At 36.9% G+C, this 23,209-nt stretch overlaps 1 protein-coding gene across 1 annotated transcript in view; it reads right to left on the bottom strand.

The window, feature by feature from the left end:
• TMC1 (transmembrane channel like 1) overlaps positions 1–23,209 on the bottom strand; it is a 141,936-nt gene that overhangs the window by 87,704 nt on the left and 31,023 nt on the right. The window contains exons 3-4 of the mRNA XM_055578311.1: positions 22,553–22,721; positions 16,463–16,591 (exon numbers count right to left, since the gene is read on the bottom strand). Coding sequence (XP_055434286.1) covers positions 16,463–16,591; positions 22,553–22,721 — 298 coding nt within the window. The remainder of the gene's footprint in view (positions 1–16,462; positions 16,592–22,552; positions 22,722–23,209) is intronic.

The following is a 23,209-nucleotide window of genomic DNA, read 5'->3' as shown; positions in this document are numbered from 1 at the left end:
AAAGCGCACTTGCTCAGGACTTGCACACACCTGAGCAAGTTCTGCAGATTCCTTCAGTTACTGTGTAGCTTTTAACAGGTCCAGGATTCTCAAACAAACAAAAATTGAACAAACGCTTCCTGCTTGCTTGGGTGGTGGTGAAAATCTAAGGTGTGACCATAGATGTGAATGCGCTGAAGGCATTACTACACTGTCAGTTCCACTGTAACACTTGTTTTGAAACCAAGAATCTGTTCTAACATGATTGTTATACTATGGAGCAACCTGAACATAACACAAACTTTGTGTTTGCTTATGTGTGATTTTTATCAACAAGAAACGCTAAGTGAATGCAAAAAAAAAAAAAAAATCACATCCACCTAAACCTAGAAGGGTATACACAAAATGCACACACCTCATCAACCAGCTACTTCATCACACCCATGTGTCAGAAAAGCCACATCCATTCAGAGCTGACTTACAATGACCCTGCTTCCAGGCTTCACAATAACTCACAAACTGAAGTCTTACCATTTACACAAGCAAACTTCAGATCTTTTAAAAGGTAAACAGCCATATTTATTGCAGTATTTATGCATTTCTCAGCCATTTAACATGTGTAAAATGTTGCTGCCATTTTCTTAAATTTCTCTTTTTAAAATATGTCACCTATGATGTTCCTGAATGTTATGCCCCATTCCCATTATTCTGTAAGCCCTGTAGTTTTCATTACCCAATTTTCAAGGTGTGGTGATTTTTAGGAACCCATTCATCATGTTATAACAATTATTTGGCATCAAGAATTTTGAAATTCTTAAGACCAAGTATATGTAGGAATTATCACGTCATTCTCTATTATAATAAACATATATAAATGGAGAACCAAAAATTCTTCTTAGTAGTAAAATCAAAATTTGTTTTTCAAACGTAATAAAGTGACCACTTTACAGACATGTCCATAGCTCTTGATATTTAGGAGATAATTAAAGAACATCAGATTGGCCTATTAGAATTATATTGCTTTCTATTTGAGTGGCCAATTAGAAAACAAGACTGCTCTAAGCAATTAGAAGTGTAAAGGAATAGCTAATCTACTCCATAGGTTTTAAATTTTGTGAGCTGATAATTATGTTACAGGAACAGTAAACTAGCAAAATTTAAGAGACAGGGAAGTCAAGGTTATAAACAAGTTGAAGTCACCAAAAAATTAATTGTAAATTAAATTATAAAATACAGAAATTTATTTATATGGCTTCCATAAGAGTTTTTAAATCAGTTATTACATACATACTTCTCCTTTGAACAATCTAAACAAGTTTTTATTTTTGGTCTCTTAAATTGCCAAATTCTCCCTGGTGCTAGGCATAGTTTCATATTTGTCCTCCAGTATTACCCTACCCCACCCTCAACATACATACACATCCTGAGTTTTCAAACAAAAGTCTGGACTTCACTCCACTCCATATAATTTCAAGTATGAATTTTTTTCTCCCGGTAGCTCAGCTGATAAAGAATTTGTCTGCAATGCAGGAGACCCTGGTTCTTTTCCTGGGTTGGGAAGTTCCCCTGGAGAGGGGCATGGCAACCCACTCCAGTATTCTTGCCTGGAGAATCCCCATGGACAGGGGAGCCTGGCGGGCCACAGTCTATGGGGTTCCAAAAAGTCAGTCACAACTGAATGACTAAGCACAGCACAATGCCCTACCCACTCCTCTATTCTCCAAGAGGTCTTCTCCAAGTTTCATAGTTTCATACCTAAGGGCTCCTTGGCCAGCCATTCTAGCTCCTTCTGCTCCCCACTGCCTACCAGGGCCAAATAACTACCAGGGGTAGTGGGCAGAGAATTGTTAAGCAAGAACAGAGGGGTATAAGCATCTTGCTCCTTTCAAGCATAGAAGAGGGGAAATTGAGGTGGAAGAGCTCAGAGAAAGAACAAAACTTTACACTGTTTTCAGAGCTGACCTTTACAATCAGCTGGCATGATTTTAGGATAGAAGAAACTAGCATCACCCAATCCCATCCTTCCTGATAACAGATTTCTTAACCAGAAGACAACATCTTCTAACTGTGCTGTTAGAAACAAGATAGAAAAAAAAAATATCCAATATGGAGATAAACACTGAGTGATACTTATCACACTAAAGTAGCCATAACAGATGTCAGAATGCAAGAAAACAAACAGCAGAGTCTTTGAAAACCAAAAGGCGAAAAAAAAAAAAAAGTTTTTTTATATTTTTCTTGTAATGAATCTATTTTCCTACCCATTTGTATTGTTCTAGATAATTTAATGGGATTTTTCTAGCCATTTTTCATGGCTAACATGAAATAGGCTTTTGTGGATAAATTCTGAATACCTACTAGCCTCAAACCAACCAAATATCTAACTGAAAAACGTGTGTCATCTCCGTGAACTGCATTCAACAAAAGCTGCCTGCCAAGTCTGTAATGCAGTCTCCATGTCTCAGAGCTCAAACCCCTGGTACAATATGCACAGCTCTCTCAGCTGTAACCCCAGACCCAGGGATAAATAATTGAGCAAGGTCTATTTAATGACAATAATACCTGGCTTCATCATTCATTTATCAACCCCTTTTGTTGGTAATTAGAATAATAAGGTTTCATGGGCGTTCAAGAATGCTTTCAGTTAGTTGAAGGAGCACACTTTAGCCTAACTTACAAAATAGATAATTTACCCTTAACACGTGATACAACCCTGATTCCACAAGGGAGTTAGGACATGCTATGCTGCCTTTGACACATTCTCATCCCAGGAAATGTGCTCCCCATTTGGATTAGGTTAAGTTGACTTTTCTTTCCTCTTGTTTTCAGTTTGATGGTATCATTGAGCAACCCATTTATTGCTCAAGTAAATGAAAGACATTTCAAAACTGGTCTTTAAGCCAACTGTCATCAAAACTTGTGCTCATGAACACTACTTTCCAATAAAGCAACCAGAAGAATGAAAAGTCTTTTTCTAATAAGCACCACCATTAAAAAAAAAAAAACTGACCAATTTAAATTGACTAAAACTTAGAGCTCTAACTTTTCCTAAAATATTACTGAGTAATTGAAAGAAAATTGAGGAGATAAGAAGATAGTCTAATGTACAGAAATTGAAAATAAGGATTATAGGCCTTCTTAGATAATATAACTCCATAATTAGACTGACAGAATTCTTTTAAATCATCCTAATACTGGAACTGATGATCAAAACATGTGCTTTTAAAAGAAGGATGCTGGTGACAGTAGTCATAATGGGTAAGATGTTCAGCTGCTTCATCTTTAAAATAGAGATAGTAATAGCTATCCCAAGGGTTGTTTATGCTTTATAGGAAAGAATGTCTGTGATGTGTTTTGTAATAATGTATGTAATGTGTCCATGGCAAACAGGAAGATCACCATAAACAGTAACTATCATTAACAGCAATAGAACTAATAGGGCTGACCAATTTTGTGCTGACTCTCCAAATTAAAGAGTTGAGGACTAGATACTTCCAGGCAGTTGCGGAAAGCCAGTCCATTTCCCCTTAGACTGTGACCCTAGCGAGATGTGAGTGTAGTGGGAATCCATCTTATTACCAAAAGAGCAGGAGAGAATTCAGCCTTACATCTGAGACCTGATGAGGGGGCCCAGGTGTCTGGTTTCAGAAGCCCCAGATACAGTGCTCCTGGGAGGAGCGCTAGGTGCCAGCCCAAGTCCTGCTCCTGCCATTCTGTGCTATTGCAGAGAGTACAGGATGCTTGGACAGCTGGGGAGTCTGTGATAAGAGAAAAAAGAGCTTCCCTGTGGCTCAAGCAGTAAAGAATCTGCCTGCAATGCAGGAGTCTTTGGTTTGATCCCTGGGTCAGGAAGATTCCTTAGAGAAGGGAATGGCTACCGACTTCAGTATTCTCACCCGGAAAATTATATGGGCTACTCTCCATGGGGTCACAAAGAGTTAGAAACGATTAAGCAACTAACACACACACTCTGTTGACTAGGGCCACATTTCTATTCAATTCTGTGATCTGTATCATATAACTGAGACACAGATTTGAATCTTGGCTCTGTCATATATTAATATTAGCCGTGTGCTTTGGGGGAGCTGTTGTTGATCCCAAGCTTTCTTGCCTATAAAACATGACCAGGGAAAGTCACAGCAATGACAGTTAATGTACTGAATGTTTGCCATAAGCCAGGCAGTTTACATTCATCATCTCATTTAATCCCCACCAAATCCTGCAAGGTGGGAACTATTTTTATCTTCATTACAGAGATGAGGAAACTGAGGATTAGGTCAGTAAAAGAGGTGTCCAAATTTACCCAGAGAGTAAGTGGCACAGCACAGCTAGGAATTGAGCTCAGTATCTCCAGTTTCCTCAGAATAACATTATTACTTACCTCATGGGATTGGTATAAGGACATATAAAAGTTGAGACAGCATAAACAAAACAGTTTCTTGGTATACCAGGGGTATATGGTACTTTTGATTAGTATTCAAAAATATTTATTTTTTTTCTGGGGAAATGTATTTGATACACTGAGTAATACGACAGAATAAAGAACGATTCTGACATGACTCAGTAACTGAGCACACATGTACACTATCTTTACAACTCTGTAAAAATTGTGTGTGCCAATGGCCAAAGACTGGGCAATTATGCAAATAATTAGTTCCTCTATCTTCTAAACGTATAATATTGTCATACAGTTTTGATTACAGTAATAAAATAAGATTTACAGTAATAAAATACAGGGTTTTTTTGTTTCAAGGCACTGTGCCATATGAAGGAAAAAAAAGAATGTGGTCTGGGCTTTTCTGTAAGGCATTTCTAATTTCATAAGAAAGCTAAGACATAGATAAATATTCAGGGAATCATCTAATTGCTACCAAATGAGTAAACTGTGGTGTTGGAGAAGACTCTTGAGAGTCCCTTGGACTGCAAGGAGATCCAACCAGTCCATTCTGAAGGAGATCAGCCCTGGGATTTCTTTGGAAGGAATGATACTAAAGCTAAAACTCCCGTACTTTGGCCACCTCATGGGAAGAGTTGACTCATTGGAAAAGACTCTGATGCTGGGAGGGACTGGGGGCAGGAGGAGAAGGGGACGACAGAGGATGAGAAGGCTGGATGGCATCACTGACTCGATGGACGTGAGTCTGAGTGAACTCCAGGAGTTGGTGATGGACCGGGAGGCCTGGCATGCTGCGATTCATGGGGTCGCAAAGAGTCGGACACGACTGAGCAACTGAACTGAACTGAACTGAGTAAATAGTAAAATTAAGGGCTGGAAAAATTCAGATGGAAGAGCAGGCTGGTTAGAAGGAAACTTGAACAAAAGGATTCAGATACATAGTCAAGGTTGCTGGAAGGACATTACAGTGCAGGGAACTGGCAGTGAGCAGTGGTGAAGAGATGGAAATGTATCTGGGGCTTTCAGATGGCTGATGAGGAAAACAGTCTAAGTGCTTAAATTAGGAGGAGTAGGCATGCCCAATGCCAAGGCTCACGTCCATCGAGTCAGTGCAGAATTCATTCTGATGTTAATAAGGAGCAGGAGCATTTTTTTAGCGGGAGACTGATAAGTGCAGTACAGTATGCTATCTGAAAAAATGTTGCAACAATGATTTGCAAGATGAATTAGAGGAAAACCAAGAGAGGCTGGATATATTAATAACTTGTTTTCTAACGCCTTTATACAACCTGCTTCCTCTTTCTGGAATGCCCTTCCCCTCTTCGCCACATGATTTCTTCCTTTTCATTTTCAGTTCAACAGCCAGGTCCATACTACAGCTCCTCCATAAGCTCTTTCCTGGTTTTCCTTTCTAACACTTACCTCCAGCCACATGTCAGGGTGATTTAACCTCTGCCCTTTATGTAGTAATTACATCACATATTAAAGTTAACCCATGGTCCATTTTCACCTCTGCACTGGGATTTCTTGAAAGCAAGGTCCATTGTCTCAATTTCTAATTTCCCAATATTTAATATAGCACCTGGCATAGAAGTAAGTTTCAGCAAATATTATTTGAATGAATGAACACCTCCAAGACTAGATGGTAGTCTGCTGTGGGATAGCTGTGGGATCTTTTAAAAATTCCAAAGGCCAAGTGTCCCCATCTCCAGTCCACTTAAGTCACAGTCTCTAAGGATGGGACATAGGCATCAATACTTTTCAAGGTCCCTAAATGATTCCAATGTAAACAAGTTGAGGATCAAATTCAGAACTAAACTAAATTTTATTTGTTGAGACTAGTAAATTTAAGAGATTTTTATGTGGCCACAAAGTTGCTGGAGGGTTGGGCTAAAAAGTTACTATATCAAATATGATTATTTTGGTGACCCCTGGCATTGACAATACTCTACATACTTTGAAACATGATAATTTTATTTTGGTGAATAACTTCATCTTGAAAAATAACTAGCTCACTCTATCTTGTAACCCTAAAGGACAACTGAAAAATTTGTTTTTTCAACAACTAAAATTTGTTTTTTCAACAACTAAAAATTTCTGAAATAATCTGAAGACAAGCAACAAAGAACACCAAACACGCTGGCTGAATATTCATATAACCTCTTAGCCTGTATGTGTGGCTTATTTTGGTCTGCCTCCTTTTAATAGCATCATTTCACAGATTTAACAGATTTTACATATATATTAGAGAGAGAGAGATCATTAAGACCTCTTAACATTTCATCAGCAATAAACATTACAATGATCTGTTTTTACCAGCTCTGATGACATTCATGAAGATATGTGAAAGCTAGCTGCTGGTATTGGTAAAAAACTAAAGCAAAGCTTGGGTAGGTCAAACCTGTATTAAGTTCAAAGTTACTACCCATAGAAATTCTTCAGAACTAAGATAATTTCTTTGCTCCCTGGGAGTATAAAACAATGCTAATTTTCATGGCTGGCTTAAATGTCAATTAAAAACTCAAACATAATTTAGTTGTACCCTAGAGGTCAGTCAGGCATCTCAGAGTAATTTTAGTTGAATCAAGGGAGAAACAACATAGCTGGGCTTTAGTAGTTTAATAAAGAAAGATAGAACACTAGATCCTCTTTCTACTTGCTGATTAAATGTTTTCCTAATTCTATTCTACCTGATTAATTTAAAAATCAATTTATGTTTAACAGTATTCCTCCCATGGATGGAGGAGCCTGGTAGGCTGTAGTCCATGGGGTTGCTAAGAGTTGGACACGACTGAGCGACTTCACTTTCACTTTTCACTTTCATGCATTGGAGAAGGAAATGGCAACCCACTCCAGTGTTCTTGCCTGGAGAATCCCAGGGACGGGGGAGCCTGGTGGGCTTCCATCTATGAGGTCGCACAGAGTCGGACACGAATGAAGCGACTTAGCAGCAGCAGCAGCAGAAAGAGGAGAAAGAAGACAATATAGATTTTCCCAGGAGGTAAAAGTTTGTGCTGAGTTTTAGATATTGGTCACAACATAAACTAGTTTTCTGCTTTATGAGGACACCAAAAAATTCTAAGATTTGTAAATTGTCAGCAGAGATGATGTGCAAATGAGTTGCTAAAAAGAATTCTTTCTCCATCTAAAACAATCTATAACAGTAACTTTATAAATATCTCTCCAGATCTTATTAAGCTCTATATCAAGGATTTTTTGTTTTATTTTTGTTTTTGTCTTGTTTTAATGAATCAATGAGCATGCAATTAGCAGCACTAAAATCTGAAAGTAGGGGTGGCATTACATGGGCTGCAGAGTTCTGGGCCATATCCCTAAGACATCTAGGTATGTCCCAGTATATTGCTATTGCTTTGACTTTGGGGCAGAAATGAGATTTAAGAAGACCAAGTCCTTAATGACACAAATGAATCTTAAAATCAAGAGGTTAAGAGTAATAAGAAAAGTGAAATATAAAATCTCATCTTGACTAATCTTAACCCCAAAGATTTTCAAAATGGCAGAGTATCCTCTCCCTACCTTCATTGTGGGAAAATTATACCCAGAATTTGGTAGAAATAGCACTGAAAATGTAGATTGCTACCCATAGATGTAAGAAGGACCTATCTGAAATTCTGATCAACAAGGAAATTTATTTCTATAATTTTTTATTCTCCTTTTTACTCAGCCATTTTTTCTAAGTATTCATTGAGTGTGTTTTATGTTTTTAGCAGACTTAAGTGGTTCAAAAAACTAAAGAAACATGGAGATTCCTTCCTGAAGCTTAAACCCCATTAAGAAAAAATGAGATATAGGCCCACAAAACTGTTATACAACAGTGCTAGACAGCCTTGAAGTGAAAAGGGAGAGGTTAGTGGAGGCTTGAGAGCTTGTTGAAGACATTGTAGATGAGATAAGAACTAAACAGGACATTAAAGGGCTGATAGACTTGAGTAGGCAGAGAAAGGCATTTCAGGCATAAATTTGCAGAAATTTCCTCAACAAAGGAGACATTTCCACCATGAATCTCAAGTACAATCTCATATTCTTAGATACACTAACATTCAGGGATTGGTAGACAGACTGTGCTAATTTCGCTTGGTTGTTTATATGCATTCTAATGAAGCATGTTTAATGAATTCTGAATACTGTGAAACAGACGGATTCACAGGACACTGCCTCAGAATGAGAGGAACCATTCTGTTTTGAAAGTTTTGGTAAAATATTTCTGCACAACACCTGTGTGTTCATATTTAGTCCCTGGTCAACATTTCTAAGTATCGTGAAATATTTTTTTCAAAATTTTGTGTGATGATATTTAGGAATGCTAGAAAGCCTTAGCTTTCTGTTAGAACAGTATGTTCTGCCTTTTGATCCAAGAGTGGGCAAGAAACTTTAAATGATGGCAGTTCAGTGAACTCTACAAATAATGAAGACTACCTGGTAAATTGCTTGCTACAAGATACACTTAGATCTAGGTCTCTCCTGAGCATTTGTCAGTACAACTTACGCAAGGTCATCCACAGAGCATAGTATATTCTGATGTGAATTAATCTTTCTGCTGAGCTGACTTGGAGTCTTATTATTTCAGTCTCCTTCCATAGCCTTCCTTCTAAGCTTTCCTGACCCATATGACCAACCACTGGCCAAGAAACACTATAATAGTATGCATAAAATATAAAAATTAATTCATCCAAAGAATCATGTATCTCATAGATATTTGAATGTGAATATGTATGTATATGGTCAGTAGCATATACATACACATGTGTGTACATATATTACAAAAACATAATTAACAGGACTATTTGAAAGAAATAATTTATATTTAGTTTAAAATTTTCTAAAATCAGGACATCTTAGACATAATATACTGAATATGAAAGACTATTCCCCTTTCTTCAGCTCATCTTATTTTTTAGGATATTCTAATATACTGTTCTCCAAATTTACTTTTAGTATATGCATTTTAACAAAATGTAACCATTTTTGTTCTATAGCAACAAGCTTATTTAAGTCCCCTGAAGTAATGTTCTACCAGCCATTTCTTGGTTATATAGATAAAAACATTTTCAAAAATGCCTTAGTTATTCTCTTTTATTATCAACCTGATAAAGTTAAGGGTTATCTTCATAATTAGTATCTTATCTGATATCTGTATCATACTTTCCCAAAACAACAAGGACACATTTTTTGAATTAAGTTTATTTTGTGCTTATCATGTGCACAGTTGCTTTCTTTTTACTGTTAATGTATTACATCAAATATATTTAATAGCATTCCTAAATACTTTTAAGTCATAGTCAATGAATTTCTCCTTTTAATCAGTTTCCAAAGATCATGTATTTATGGATAGTCTAAGAACAAGTTGTGAAAATTAGCTATCACTGACAGCTAAAATTCTAAGGAGTGGAAGTTAGGTAAAGTGCTATTTATCAAAAATTTTGGGAAGCCATGTTTCTTTGGTAAGCTGGAAAAACTAACTCAGTGTGTCTTACCATATACAATACACTGACTGATAACACCATGAGAAAGTAGTGTACAATGAAATGCAATTAAGAAGATGAAAATAACAATATGTCACCTATCTAAAAGAAAACTTTGGAACTTCTTTATTGCTAACATTAATTTTTATTATAATTATTATCTTATAGTGTGCCATTTTAAAAATCCCTGTTTCTTTGAACTCTAGGATTATTTGAATTCTGGATAAGCAGATGTTCATGGAAGGTAGCAAATAAGATTGCCAAGAATCTTGGTATGCATCCTTGAATATTAGCATTTTTAACCCATTTTTTTGGTGAGTAATACCTTTCCACCAGCCATATGGGCAGAATTTCGGGCTGATTTAACCATCCTGGATGCTCAGGATTTTGAGATAGAACAGTCATAAATTCCTTCACATCTCTCCAAAAGATACAGGAGCATGTATACAGGTCCATGAGCACCGGAAGAGCTTGCCAAAGCAAGATGAAGAACACATCTCCAGGAGACCATGGTAAAATGGTACAATATGGATTAAAAAAATTCAATGAGTCATGAAACAAATAAAGAAAGAGAATTCTTGGTAGGCAAAAGTATGTTTCTCTCAAATAATTCAGAACTACTTTTTTAACAATTGAAAAAGTTTCCAGAACATACAAGTTCCAAGCAAAAAAAAAAAGTCACTTTCTCATTTGGTTTCTTTCAATATCCTTCAAGGGAGAATTCCAAAATATTATTAGAAAAACATTATTAAAATAACCACAATAATTTTCTAAAGGACTCACAATAAAACAGCAAATATTAACAGTCTAAATCCCAAGACAGAAAGACTTGTTGGGGACATTGTTCTTATTTAATATGGAAAGATTCCTTCTAAGACCATGAAAATGATGAGACAGACAATTGTGGCAGGTGAACTCTAAGGTAAACAATTTCTGAAATCAATCAAGAACTGAATACTCTTGAATAAAAACGTTTCCTCTTTAACATGAATTTTGAAAAGAACAGAATAGGAGGAAAGAAGAAAGAAAGATTGAAAATCTCTAGACATTTTAAAAAAGGAAATTAAGCATGGTGATAAGATAAAATAACTAGGATAAGAGGTTACTAATGCCCGGTGGCCAACAAACAAACAGACAAACTGCTGTCACTTTAGGGAACGGAGAATGCTGCCTGCTATCAGGCCATCAGTCTCTGCAGCCATCTCCTAACGCTGCACCCTGAGGGAACTTCAGGTGGAGGAAAACTGAATACTGACCCTAGATAGTTCAGATGCATATCTAAGGAATAATTTCAGTGAGCCTGGACTCTTGCATCTTCCCATACATAAAAAAGCACTAAAATCATTAAAGTGAGATGTCTGTTTTTCTGTGATTAGCAGTGATCTTCTCATGTTTGACCACATTTTTTGTTTGTTTTCAGCAAAAACTCCTATATATGCTGGCTCCTCCATAAACTCTTTGAAATACTTCCTCAGACCTATCTGAGAGGCTGTCTCCCAGTACTCTAGTACTCGGTAAAGTCCCCAAATAAAGCATAACTTGCAACTTTGGGGTTGTATGGGGCACTTTTTGTTTTTTATTATCAGTTGACAGCACTTTGAACTTTAGAGTCCAGAAATTATAGAATAATGTTTTTGGTTTTTTTTTTCTCACAGGTAGTCCTAATTTAAGCATTTTATTGTTGATTAGAATTTAAATAAAGGAAATTTAAAAAAGAATTTAAATAAAGGAAATATGTTATATCATAATAAATAGGTTCTATTCTTTAGCTTCTGCTCTTACCTGCTCCAGATTAAGATCTCTCTAATACAAGCTTAATCAAAGGACATCACTAGATCCCCCCACCACCACCACCACCATTGAGGCGCTACAGCTGACTCAGCCACTGACTGTTAAATTTTCAGGACTTTTGTGAGCTGGTTCTTAAACTGTTAGTAGGTTGAAATTAATCATAATGGGAATATTTACACCATGGAAATTGGCAAACACTATGAATCAAAGTTTCAGCACATTCCTGCCTTTTACTCACACATTTATCTAGGCTTTTAACAGGTCTCAGTCATGTTAATGATTCTCTTGGTTTGGGAATGAGTGTCCAACAACAAAAGAAATCACCATGAACAGTGATACTCAGGAAACAGTAATTGAATGCTTATGATGTACAGAGCACAAGGTTAGACCCTGAAGTAATAAAGAGCTGTCAAACCCCTGTCATATTCTTAGGAGTTCAAAATCTATTCTAAAGGAAAAGAGATTCATATACAATTTTAAAATGGGATATAATGCAGCACAACAAAAGAGCCAAATGAATAATAGAGAGACTATCTGAGTTCTCTTTCTATAGGATTTGGCAGAGAAAAGACCACAGGGAGACAATAATTCATGAAGGGGATAGAACTCAGTTGGAAGAAGCATAGGCTGCAGACAAATGGAGGGGAGACTGAAGCAAAGTGAGAAAGGCCACCAGAGTGTCTAGGGAAGACTGTTTATTTTGCTGGAAAACATGGTTCAAATGAGAAGTAGTATGACAGTAGGAAACTTATGAGGTTTTGCAGATGAATAAAACTGGATTTGAATGTTCACCTTAATAGTTATTAGCTGTGTGAGGCTACCTTACCTCTGTAAAGTTTTCTCATCTGTACAATAGGAATAAATTTGCATTTTAAGTTTCTTTTGAAATACCACTTTGAACATGTCATCTCTATGTTCAAAGCTTTCAATGTCCCCAGTAATTATAATAACAAAATTTAAAAGTTTTTGATTAAAAAAGTCAGTGAGCTCCACAATTGAATTCAAAATCTGAATTCCAGCTCTTTGATTTAGAAATCATTAGTTATTGACAATGATGACCATGAGGGTTTGGAGATGGATAAGACCATCTCCAAAAATTTTTGAGAGTCCCAAGATGAATTATGGCTTTTGAGAACTATACCTGAGTCTCCCACAATATATATCCTCAGAACCATAAGCTTCCATTCCTGAGGCTTTACTCTAAAACACATCTTAAAACCCTTACCTTCTGTAAAAATCTGTTTTAGAAGTTTCACAAGTTTTTCAGAGTCCAGAGCCAGATGGGAAGACTTGGAACCCAGATACAGATCCAAACCCATGAGGAAAATATCTGTTCCAGTTATATCAAGCCTAGTGTCTTGGATTCCATCAACTTAGCCAGAAGTGATGACTGGAGGCTGCTTCTGGGAATAACATAATCCACTGACACACTCTGTCGGAGTTTGAAGTCTCTGAAAGGAATAATTGGTGGGAGGAAAGATGCCTGGCTCCCATGTTTTAATAACACTCGGGTAGGGAAAACTTATTGTTGTTGTTTAGTCACTAAGTCATGTCCAGCTCTTTGTGACTCCATGAGATTTCCCAGGCAAGAATACTGGAGTCGGTTGCCATTTCCTTCTCCAGAGCATCTTCCCAACCCAGAGACTACATCCATGTCTCCTGCACCTCAAGCGGATTCTTTCCCTCTGAGCTATCAAGGAAGCCCCAGGGAAAACTTTACCTGCATGTAAATACTATGAAGCATTTATTCCAGTATGTAACTGGGACCCCTGGGGGAGAACCTTAATACAGCATTCAGAAACCTGCAAAGGGAAACAGGTCAGGCACTGTAGTACCAACAATTTTATCACAGAGGCTGAAACCAAGAGAATCAGGCTGATCATGGCCAATGGCACCAGCTGTGCAGAATACTGCAAAGCCACAAAGCAGGAGCCATTTCTGGCTATGGAGAATCATTACAAGACAATGGGCATTGCTGACAGGTGAGAAGCCACAGTTGTTTCTTCTCTGGGCCTAAATCTGTGCTTCCATTCTGCAATCTGGCTTTCACCCCAACTTTCTGAATCACTGTCTTGGTAGCACGCCTAACTTGCTCCCCAGACGCATGGTGTAGGAGGCAACAAATGAATGCTTATAAAGTCCAGCTAAGGAACATGAATAAGTGATATGGATTGTTTGGAAACTGTGCACACTGAAGAGTGAATATCCTATTAGTAGGGGACAGCAATTGCTTAGTCCCAGTTATTATTTTCACGCAGGAATGTGGACCACATTTTCTTCTTGTCCTGGAGAAGATGAATATCTGAATTTTAAAATGTGAAATTTTCTACTTTTTAAATTTAAGAACAAAGAAAAAAATTATTATTTTTATTAAATGATTAAAATGTTAAATTTTATGTTACATATATTTAATCATAATTAAAAATAATAATAATAAAAGAAAAAGAAACAAAAAGCATGTGGGCCAAATAAAAACCATTTATAATCTAGATTCAGCTGCAAACTCCCCATTTTTGACCTCTGCTCTAGTAATAGGACCTGTGTTGCCCTTCCTTCCATCCCAATCTTTATCTCTCCCTGTGGCTAAAAATGGCTAAATCCCTGGACTCCAGTCTAAGGCCCCAGGATCCAGAATCTGCTACAAGATGACCTTGTGGGTACATTTTGAAAAATCTAGAAGTGGCTGACCATAGATTCTGCTGAACTGTAAAGATACCCTCTTTTCTTTCTTGGAGCATCTGAATCAGTTGTCCATCCTGCCAGACTCTCCAGACTGCTATACCCATGTTCCACCATCCCCCAAGGCTCCTGGGGTTGCCTATGGCTAAGTCTGCTCCCTCCCACTCCTGCCAAGCCCTATACCCTCCCCATCTCTCCCGTTATACTGCAGGGAATCAGGCAACACTGAGTCTGTCCTGAGATACAATAATAATTACAAGTTGTGTTTCCCAGCTTTGTGCAATATTCTGGCACCCTGATTAGTGTTTCATATGAAATAACACACTTTATGAGTCCAGTAACCCTGTAAAATAGTAAAATTTCATATGAAACCTGAGGACTATACAGTTCATTCAAATTTGCACAGCTTTTAAATGGAAGATCTGAGATTCAAACTCAAGCCTGATGCCCATCCCTTCTCCACTGCTCTGTATGGAAAATGCAGACAAGGAAGAGCAAGGGCTATTTCTACACCTCCATGCAGATGGAAAGGGAGGATATATTTCCTGGCATTTTTACTCAATTTCACACCATGCTTTGAAAGTTCAAAATATTATTACTATATAATTTTACAACTTTCCACATACCGTTACCTGTGGTTTCAGGTTTGGGGATTTCATGGTCAGCAATATTTTAAGACATATTTTGGGAACCAAAATAAGGTTGCCAAGCATCTATTTTGCTAAGTAAGGATATTTTTTAAGCCTATTATTTAGCATCACTATCACTTCATTGAATGGAAACTATTTTAACACACATACACTCACACATGGACATGCACATGTATCTACATTAATAGCTTCATAGAACCAGAAATGCTACTTGTCTTTGACCTCATTTATGACTGGTGTACATGCACAGACATAGGGAGTTCCCAGCCTACAGCTGTGTGGTGTTCCAGAAGTTTTCTGGGAAGACCACTCTTTGGAACTTGGAAAACTTTATTCCACAAAACAATACTGTTAGAAATGATACCTAGGTTCCCACATCATAGGGTAAAGCTGGAATATCTTGTTTTATTTTGGATACAGGGTGACTGAGGTCCCAGAAGTTTAAGCTATTTCCTTAAATAATGCACAACCTCTTGCAGAGCCAAGATTAGTAGTGAATTACCCTGATAGCTGCTTCAGTTCTTTTTTCATCACCCGAGACAGAAACATTTTTCCCTAATTTTAACATTATTATATATACACTAAACATTTAATGTTATTATTTAAATAGGCTTGTGGAGGGATAGCTTTGGAAATTTACCACCGTTTATAAAAATGATTCTGTGGGGAAAATGCAATCAGTAGCACATCTGTGAGATGCAAACACGGTTGTTATCACAGACACGTCCTTTTTATTCATGCCCCGCTTCCCCAACCACTATGGCAAGGAAATAAAGTGTGATCCTCAGAGGCAAATCTGCTTGCAGTCCCAGAAAAGGGATAATCATTTGACTTTTTTTATCAGGAGTTTATAAATCTATGTGTCTCTGAGTGCATCAACCTTCAACATAAGAGTGAAACTGGGTTGCTGACATGTTACCAGGGAATAGCTATTAACATAACCCTTAATTGGAATCCCATTTACTGTTCAGTTGGCTTAGTATCCTCCCTGTGCTTTAATAAGAGCTGTCACGTGAATATATCATTTGATGCTGAAACCCTGCAGAGAAACTAGAGTGTGCAATCCAACAAACTTGTAAAATTCAAATATAGTATCTTTTTCAGAGAGATAGTAATGAATGTATTAAACTAAGGAAATTCTCAGTTCAAGGAGCAAATGATTAAAGGTGATCAGAGGTTGTAAGATTCCAAAAAACGAATTTAATTATGGCTGTTTTCTTTTATAATCATTATCCCAGCCTCTCTAGTGATATATGTGTGTGTGTGTGTGTGTGTGTGTGTGCGGGCGTGTATATATGTACATATATGATATGTTAACATTTGATACATTAATTATGTATATATGGCCATGAACATTATATATAATGAGTGCTTTATATAAATGAGGTACTACATATAGTATTATCTATAATGTATAGGAAATAGAAAATTTTGGAAATCAATAGCAAGGAAAGTGTTTCTAATTATGAAAAGTGGCATCATACTTGAGAACTTCAATTTTCTTCTCCATTTTCCAAGGCTTGCATTTGACAGTAGCGATCATTTGTCTTTTCTCATCTAACTCTGCCTTCAATCTTTCCAATTCCTCTTCATCTATTTCTTCTTCTTCTTCCCTTAAAAAAAAAAAAGAAAGAAAAAAAAAAAACCTTCTTTAGTAAAGTTAAGATTTGCTTGACTTCCAAATTTAAAGAATGCTACCAGATACTCAGCTGATTAATGCATAACAACTTGGTTGTATACAATGAATGCTGAGATCCATAAGCCTTAGAGCTTACAGCTGAATGCTGATGCAGGGTTTCTGGAATTACTGTAACTTTAAAAAATAGTATTTATTTTCTGAAGTCCTGAAACCTTTTTATGTCCATAGTTTCAAATTTTCAGAAAATCCATGGAAATAAAAAGCTATTAATATATTTTATTCTCTTCTTTGTTCCCCTGTACATCTTCCCCCTCCAATTCTACATTTCATTGAAAAACTTTATTTTTCAACAAGGATAGTAAATTAGAGGTGAAAATGTCTTTGAAGTGCCCTTAAAAAATTTGTTAGCCCTGTCTCAAGAGAAAGAGAAAAACTGAAATAGGAAAAAATAAAAGGAATCTATTCCTCTAAGGTAACTTAATCTGTTAATTAAGCTCAAAACTTCAATTGATAAAATTGAACTCAAAGTGTACTTGATAGAAGTCAATCCTTTGAAGAGGGCTTCAAAGGAATTTAGTTTCTCACTGAGCAAATGAGATGGATCTTTTCTCTTCTGTGTTTCTAGTATTGCAAAAAATATCAAAGGTTCCAAAACTCAAAGAAAACAAAATCTAAATATGAGCGACAAAGTTTATAAATTGAAGAATGTGATGCCCTGTTGTAGAGAACAATGTTTTTGGTTAGAGATTGTTTCAGTTATGAGTTATTGTTGCAAAGAGATCAAACCAGTCAATCCTAAAGGAAATCCACCCTGAATATCTGCTGGAAGGATTAATGCTGAAGCTGAAGCTCCAATACTTTGGCCACCTGACGCGAAGAGCCAAACTCACTGGAAAACACCCTGATGCTGGGAAAGACTGAAGGCAAAAGGAGAAAAGGGTGACAGGAGATGAGATAGTTAGATAGCATCACTGATACAATGGACATGAATTTGAGCAAACTCTGGGAGTTGGTGATGAACAGGGAAGCCTGGTGTGCTGCAGTCCATGGGGTCTCAAAGAGTCAGACATAACTTAGTGACTGAACAACAACAACATGGTCACTTAACTTCAAATTTACCCTTTTAGACTTAATAATGTGATGCTGTGGCTGTGACTCTGTAGGACACATTTCTAGTTTGTCAGTTGGCTCAATATTCTGCTGTCATAATTGGCTGCCAATAGAGTATACGAAGAAGGGACTTGGTTTTTCCTTTGGCTTCCTGTTTGCCTCTTGTGGGATGCTTACTCTTCAGCAATTCTTTTTCACCCCAAGAGCTGCAGGGCCTTCCCATAGCTGCAGGTGAGACTGGTTTGCCAGTTTTTCCAACATTAGCAGAACCAGCTTCATCACGCACCCTGTAGACACCAGCACCACTTGAGCATCGCCCCCTCTGCAGAGCTCCCCGGGTCTCTCCTCTATGCTTTTAGGTTTTAATTTCAACCTCTTTCCATTGTTCCTCCAGCCCATGGTGTGCTATTTGCTTCCTATATTTGCTATTACCATGATGCTTAGTGTTTTCTTTTCATCTTTCCAGTAACCTATTTATTATTAGCCTAGTGATTATTTATACCTACTAAATCAGTTAGTGCTGGGAGAAATACCAATAACCTCAGATATGCAGATGACACCACCCTTATGGCAGAAAGTGAAGAGGAACTCAAAAGCCTCTTGATGAAAGTGAAAGAGGAGAGCTAAAAATTTGGCTTAAATCTCAACATTCAGAAAATGAAGATCATGGCATCTGGTTCCATCACTTCATGGGAAATAGATGGGGAAACAGTGGAAACAGTGTCAGACTTTATTTTTGGGGGCTCCAAAATCACTGCAGATGGTGACTGCAGCCATGAAATTAAAAGACACTTACTCCTTGGAAGGAAAGTTATGACCAACCTAGATAGCATATTCAAAAGCAGAGATATTACTTTGCCAACAAAGGTCTGTCTAGTCAAGGCTATGGTTTTTCCTGTGGTCATGTATGGATGTGAGAGTTGGACTGTGAAGAAGGCTGAGCACCAAAGAATTGATGCTTTTGAACTGTGGTGTTGGAGAACACTCTTGAGAGTGCCTTGGACTGCAAGGAGATCCAACCAGTCCATTCTGAAGGAGATCAGCCCTGGGTGTTCATTGGAAGGACTGATGCTAAAGCTGAAACTCCAGTACTTTGGCCACCTGATGCAAAGAACTGATTCACTGGAGAAGACTCTGATGCTGGGAGGGATTGGGGGCAGGAGGAGAAGGGGACGACAGAGGATGAGATGGCTGGATGGCATCACCGACTCGATGGACAAGAGTTTGGGTGAACTCCGGGTGATGGTGATGGACAGGGAGGCCTGGCGTCCTGCAATTCATGGGGTCGCAAAGAGTTGGACACTACTTAGCAACTAAACCACCACCAGAGTTTTTAATCAGGTCATGGTTACTGAAACAGAAATTTAATTAACCCTGTAAAATAACATCTGTCATTGATAGCTTGGTTGGGTTTTTTTTTAACCAATTAAGATATTTTTCTTAGAATAGTAGTCCTGGTTTAAGTGAACTATGGAAGTACACTCATACTAAGATACAACTCTGAATGTCGTTAAGTTGTTTCTATTTTAAACATTTGATGTTTATTATATAAAATCCTTCCCTGGTAGCTCAGATGGTAAAGAATCCTCCCGCGGTGCAGGAGACCTGGGTTTGATCCCTGACTTGGGAAAAGCCCCTGGAGGAGGGCATGGCAACCCATTCCAGTATTCTTGCCTGGAGGATCCCCATGGACAGAGGAGCCTGGCGGGCTACCATCCATATGGTTGCTGAGTCGGACAAGATTGAGCGATTAAGCATACACACATATAAAATCCTATGGTGCTGTACAAGGATAACAAAATACTTACACAGAATGAAAGAATGATCTATTTCATGTTTGGATTTACCATGTAATTAAAGCTTATTTCTCTACATTTCTCTACGTTCCTAATACTAATTATGTAGTTTCCTGCTGTCTTAAACCCAGTACTTTACATGTTTAACATATTCAGATTCTATGACTCCTTCAAAAATCATATGAAATGTCTTCAATACCCTTTTCTGATTGTCCTTATGAGATAGTTTTCTTTAAGACTCTAAATCACTTTTTACTTCCCTGGCACATTTATACAGCCTTATTTCATAATAATTGTGTCTAAGTGGCCTCTTCCTTACTATGTTATTAATTTGTAGAGAATGGAGGCAATTTCACATTCATATCCATATCTTCCAAAGAAATTAGCAAATTATCTTTGACAGAAGTGGAGCTGAATAAATATTTATTAAATAAATGTTTATGTACAGAATTTTTCTGGATGACAGGATTACCAACAAGTACACTAAAATAAAATATAACAATGTCTTCCAAGTTATGGAAAGATACTTATTCCTACACTAAATGATCTCAGACTGGTATATTTTTAATCTTTGTGTTGTTAATTGTCGATTGCTCCAGGAAGATCATGCTGTGCTACAATGTATAGTTGTTCTCAGCTAAATTACCTTCAAATATGCAGGTAGTTAAGATATTACATTTTTTGCATAATTTAAATATAATAATGCATAATTAAACATTGCTTTACAGGGAAACAGCTTTTCCAGGAACCACTCAAAGAAAGTGTTAATCATATTAAAAAAGTGTAGCACAGGCATGCTTTGCTTCTAAAATGTAGGGCTAATTTGTGTAAGAATGGCTTTCTATCTTAGCTTTGATTTATTTAAACAACAGTTGTTAGGAAAAAGGAGGCATAATGTGCTGAATTTCTCACTGCAATAAACGTATTACTTATTCACTTAAAACTGGGTCAAGAAAAGCATATAATATTATTAGAAATCCTTCAAAATGCCAAACAAGGCAGTTTTTGTTAACCATCTCCAAAGACAGTTAACATTACAACCTTGGATTTAGTTGTTTTCAAATGTTTTTTCAGTGCAAGAAAAATTCCCTAAGGTGTTTCACATGAACATTTAAATAGAAGAAGATCATGAATTAGTTAACCTAAATAAATGTGCCATGATTTGCCTACTAATCTTTCTCAAAACATATTTGCTAATACATTTTCTTAAAAACAGAAGGGCTTATCTTCAAAGTGAACAATGGAATATGGACCCTGAAATAGTGATCAGAACTGTCAATCATCATAAGTAATTTATATTATTTAAAATAGTTGTAAAAATTATGGTGATAATAATATAATTTATAAAACCTATGGAGATAAAATTAATTTTAGTCAAGACTGGTTCTGCAGAGAAGGGAGGATGGGAGACGGGTGCTTCTGGCTTCTCAGAATCAGGATGAGAGTGGGACCAGGTAAGGACAGACCCTGTCACAGGGACAAGATTGCCCCAGGTAACAGGGGCCAAGACCCAGTTGATTCACATGGTCCTATTTCTAGAGGTTGAGCCTTGACAGGAGGGCCTTGAGCAGACCAAGAAAGCAAAGGAATTCCCATCTGAGTCATATTTTAAAAGCGACATCTCTGAAGCACAGGTGGAGAGGAAAAGGTAAATTCTGGAACACAACCTATATCATTTATATGTCTATTGGTGATGTTTCCTCAATGAAATACCACTGTCAGAAAGCATCAACTTTGCTAGTAGGAAATATTACTACCTAATAATAGAAATAACAATCACAATAAGACATGAAACTTAAAAGGTTGTTTTGTTTTTGAAAAGAATGAAACATAAAAATGCTTGAAGATAGACATAAAAAATATCAGAGTAAAACAGAAAGCAGGTGATGTCTTAGTATTCAAGGATAGAAGAAAGAAGAGGAGATTGGGAAGAAGGAGAAAAAGGAAGAGAAGGAGAAAGAAGAGGAAGAGAGAGATTTAAAACCTTAAGTCAACAAAAATACAATGAAGAAATGGGTGGGGTTACTCTTATTTTAAAAGGAACCATTGTCAACCAATGCTAAACTTCTCTGTTGATAAAATATTCACAAATAATAGCTAGTTATTGAATACCACAAGGTGTCATCTTGGGAGGAAATCTTGGAAAGTTCCTCAGCATTTAAAGTTCTAGGACTGTTTCAGAGGAGAGATCCTATCACCTCATGGTGATTCCCATGCCCCACCTAGGGGTGGCAGAGGAGTTATTCTCTTGAATCCTGTCCAAGTGGCCTAGGTTTCCTATTAGTAAATGTGTTTCACATACACAGTTTTTCCATCTGCCTGCCATCTGCAATTTTCCAGGAAGCAAAGACCAGAAAATTACTTTCTTGAATTTTTTTCCCTAAACAGCATTTAATATATTACTCTAGACAAAGGCAGCGATCAGAAAATCATTGGCCTGCTAGAAGTGAAAGACATAGAGTTATATTAAAAAGGAAAGGACAATCCAATCCTCTGTAGGGACAGATAGTTAATATTTTAGACTTTGGGAGCTACATACAGCTCTGTCCCATATTCCTCTCTGTGTTTTTTTTTTTAATTACAGTTTTATTAAAATGATAAGAACCATTCTTGGCTCTTAGGTTGAAATTAACCATAGTTTTCCAACTCCTGCTCTGTAAAATACGTGATTTTGGGATCATGTTTATAAGTTTTTCATTTAACTTCATTAAAGATGCATTTAACTAACGGAATAACTTTAAAATATTTAAATTAACTATAATATGTTAATGGCCCATGACGATTTAGATCTCTCATAAGGAAATCTCTCATAAGTCCATTCTCAATATATATTCATTTAAAAATTCTATTTTAATATTAAAATACATTTAACTAAGTGGAATAAAATGGTGGCATCAGACTAAGCTTGTTTTTCTGAAAGTAGTTTTAATTACCAATTTTAAGGCTAGGGAGTGCCTAAAGAGTGATCTTTCCGCATCAGGCACTTTTGAATGAAAAAGAACGTCAATTATAGATCAGAACTAACTTACGCTCCTCTCTTTAACCTCCTCCTTCTCTCTTTCTCTCTGGCCTTCCTTGTTTCTTCATCCTCTGGTTCAGGTTCTGGATCGTCTTCATTGATAACATCTCTGGTCCGTTTCCTCTTTGGTCTCATGCTCTCTCTTCGAGGTAGTTTGTTCTCCTCCTCTTCCTCTTCGCCTAAACACAGCAGTTAATGCTTCAGTGAGTAGTTTCAGAAAAGTGCTTTCCCAATCCCAAATGTATTCTTACTTTTTAATTATCATTGTCACACCTCTGAAACCATAATCTAGCCATTTGTCATATCAAGATAAAATGCACCATGCCATATATATTTCATAGTCTGCCACTTAAATACACTTATCTACATTCTCATTCTTGTGGTTTATCTACTCAAATAAGTGAGTATCAATCTCCAAATTCTAATATGCTTAGAATTCCAGCCTTCATTTACTTGTATAACTAGATGACTTGGGAGTTTAATATCATACCATGACCTCTCAGACCAAGTTTGTAGATTATCAACTCAATACATAAGGGTTGAGTGTTTAATCACTATGTGCTAATATTACTTCTATCTTAGAACAAACAATAAGAATGCAAGGAAATGCTATAAACGAATAATTTTGAAGAAATTAATTTATGCCTTGACATAATTCAAATTGTAG

The sequence above is a fragment of the Bubalus kerabau genome, chromosome 4, assembly GCF_029407905.1.
Source record: "Bubalus kerabau isolate K-KA32 ecotype Philippines breed swamp buffalo chromosome 4, PCC_UOA_SB_1v2, whole genome shotgun sequence".
NCBI lineage: Eukaryota > Metazoa > Chordata > Mammalia > Artiodactyla > Bovidae > Bubalus > Bubalus kerabau.
Note: the sequence above shows the minus strand (reverse complement) of the source record. Positions and strands in the feature narration are given on the sequence as shown.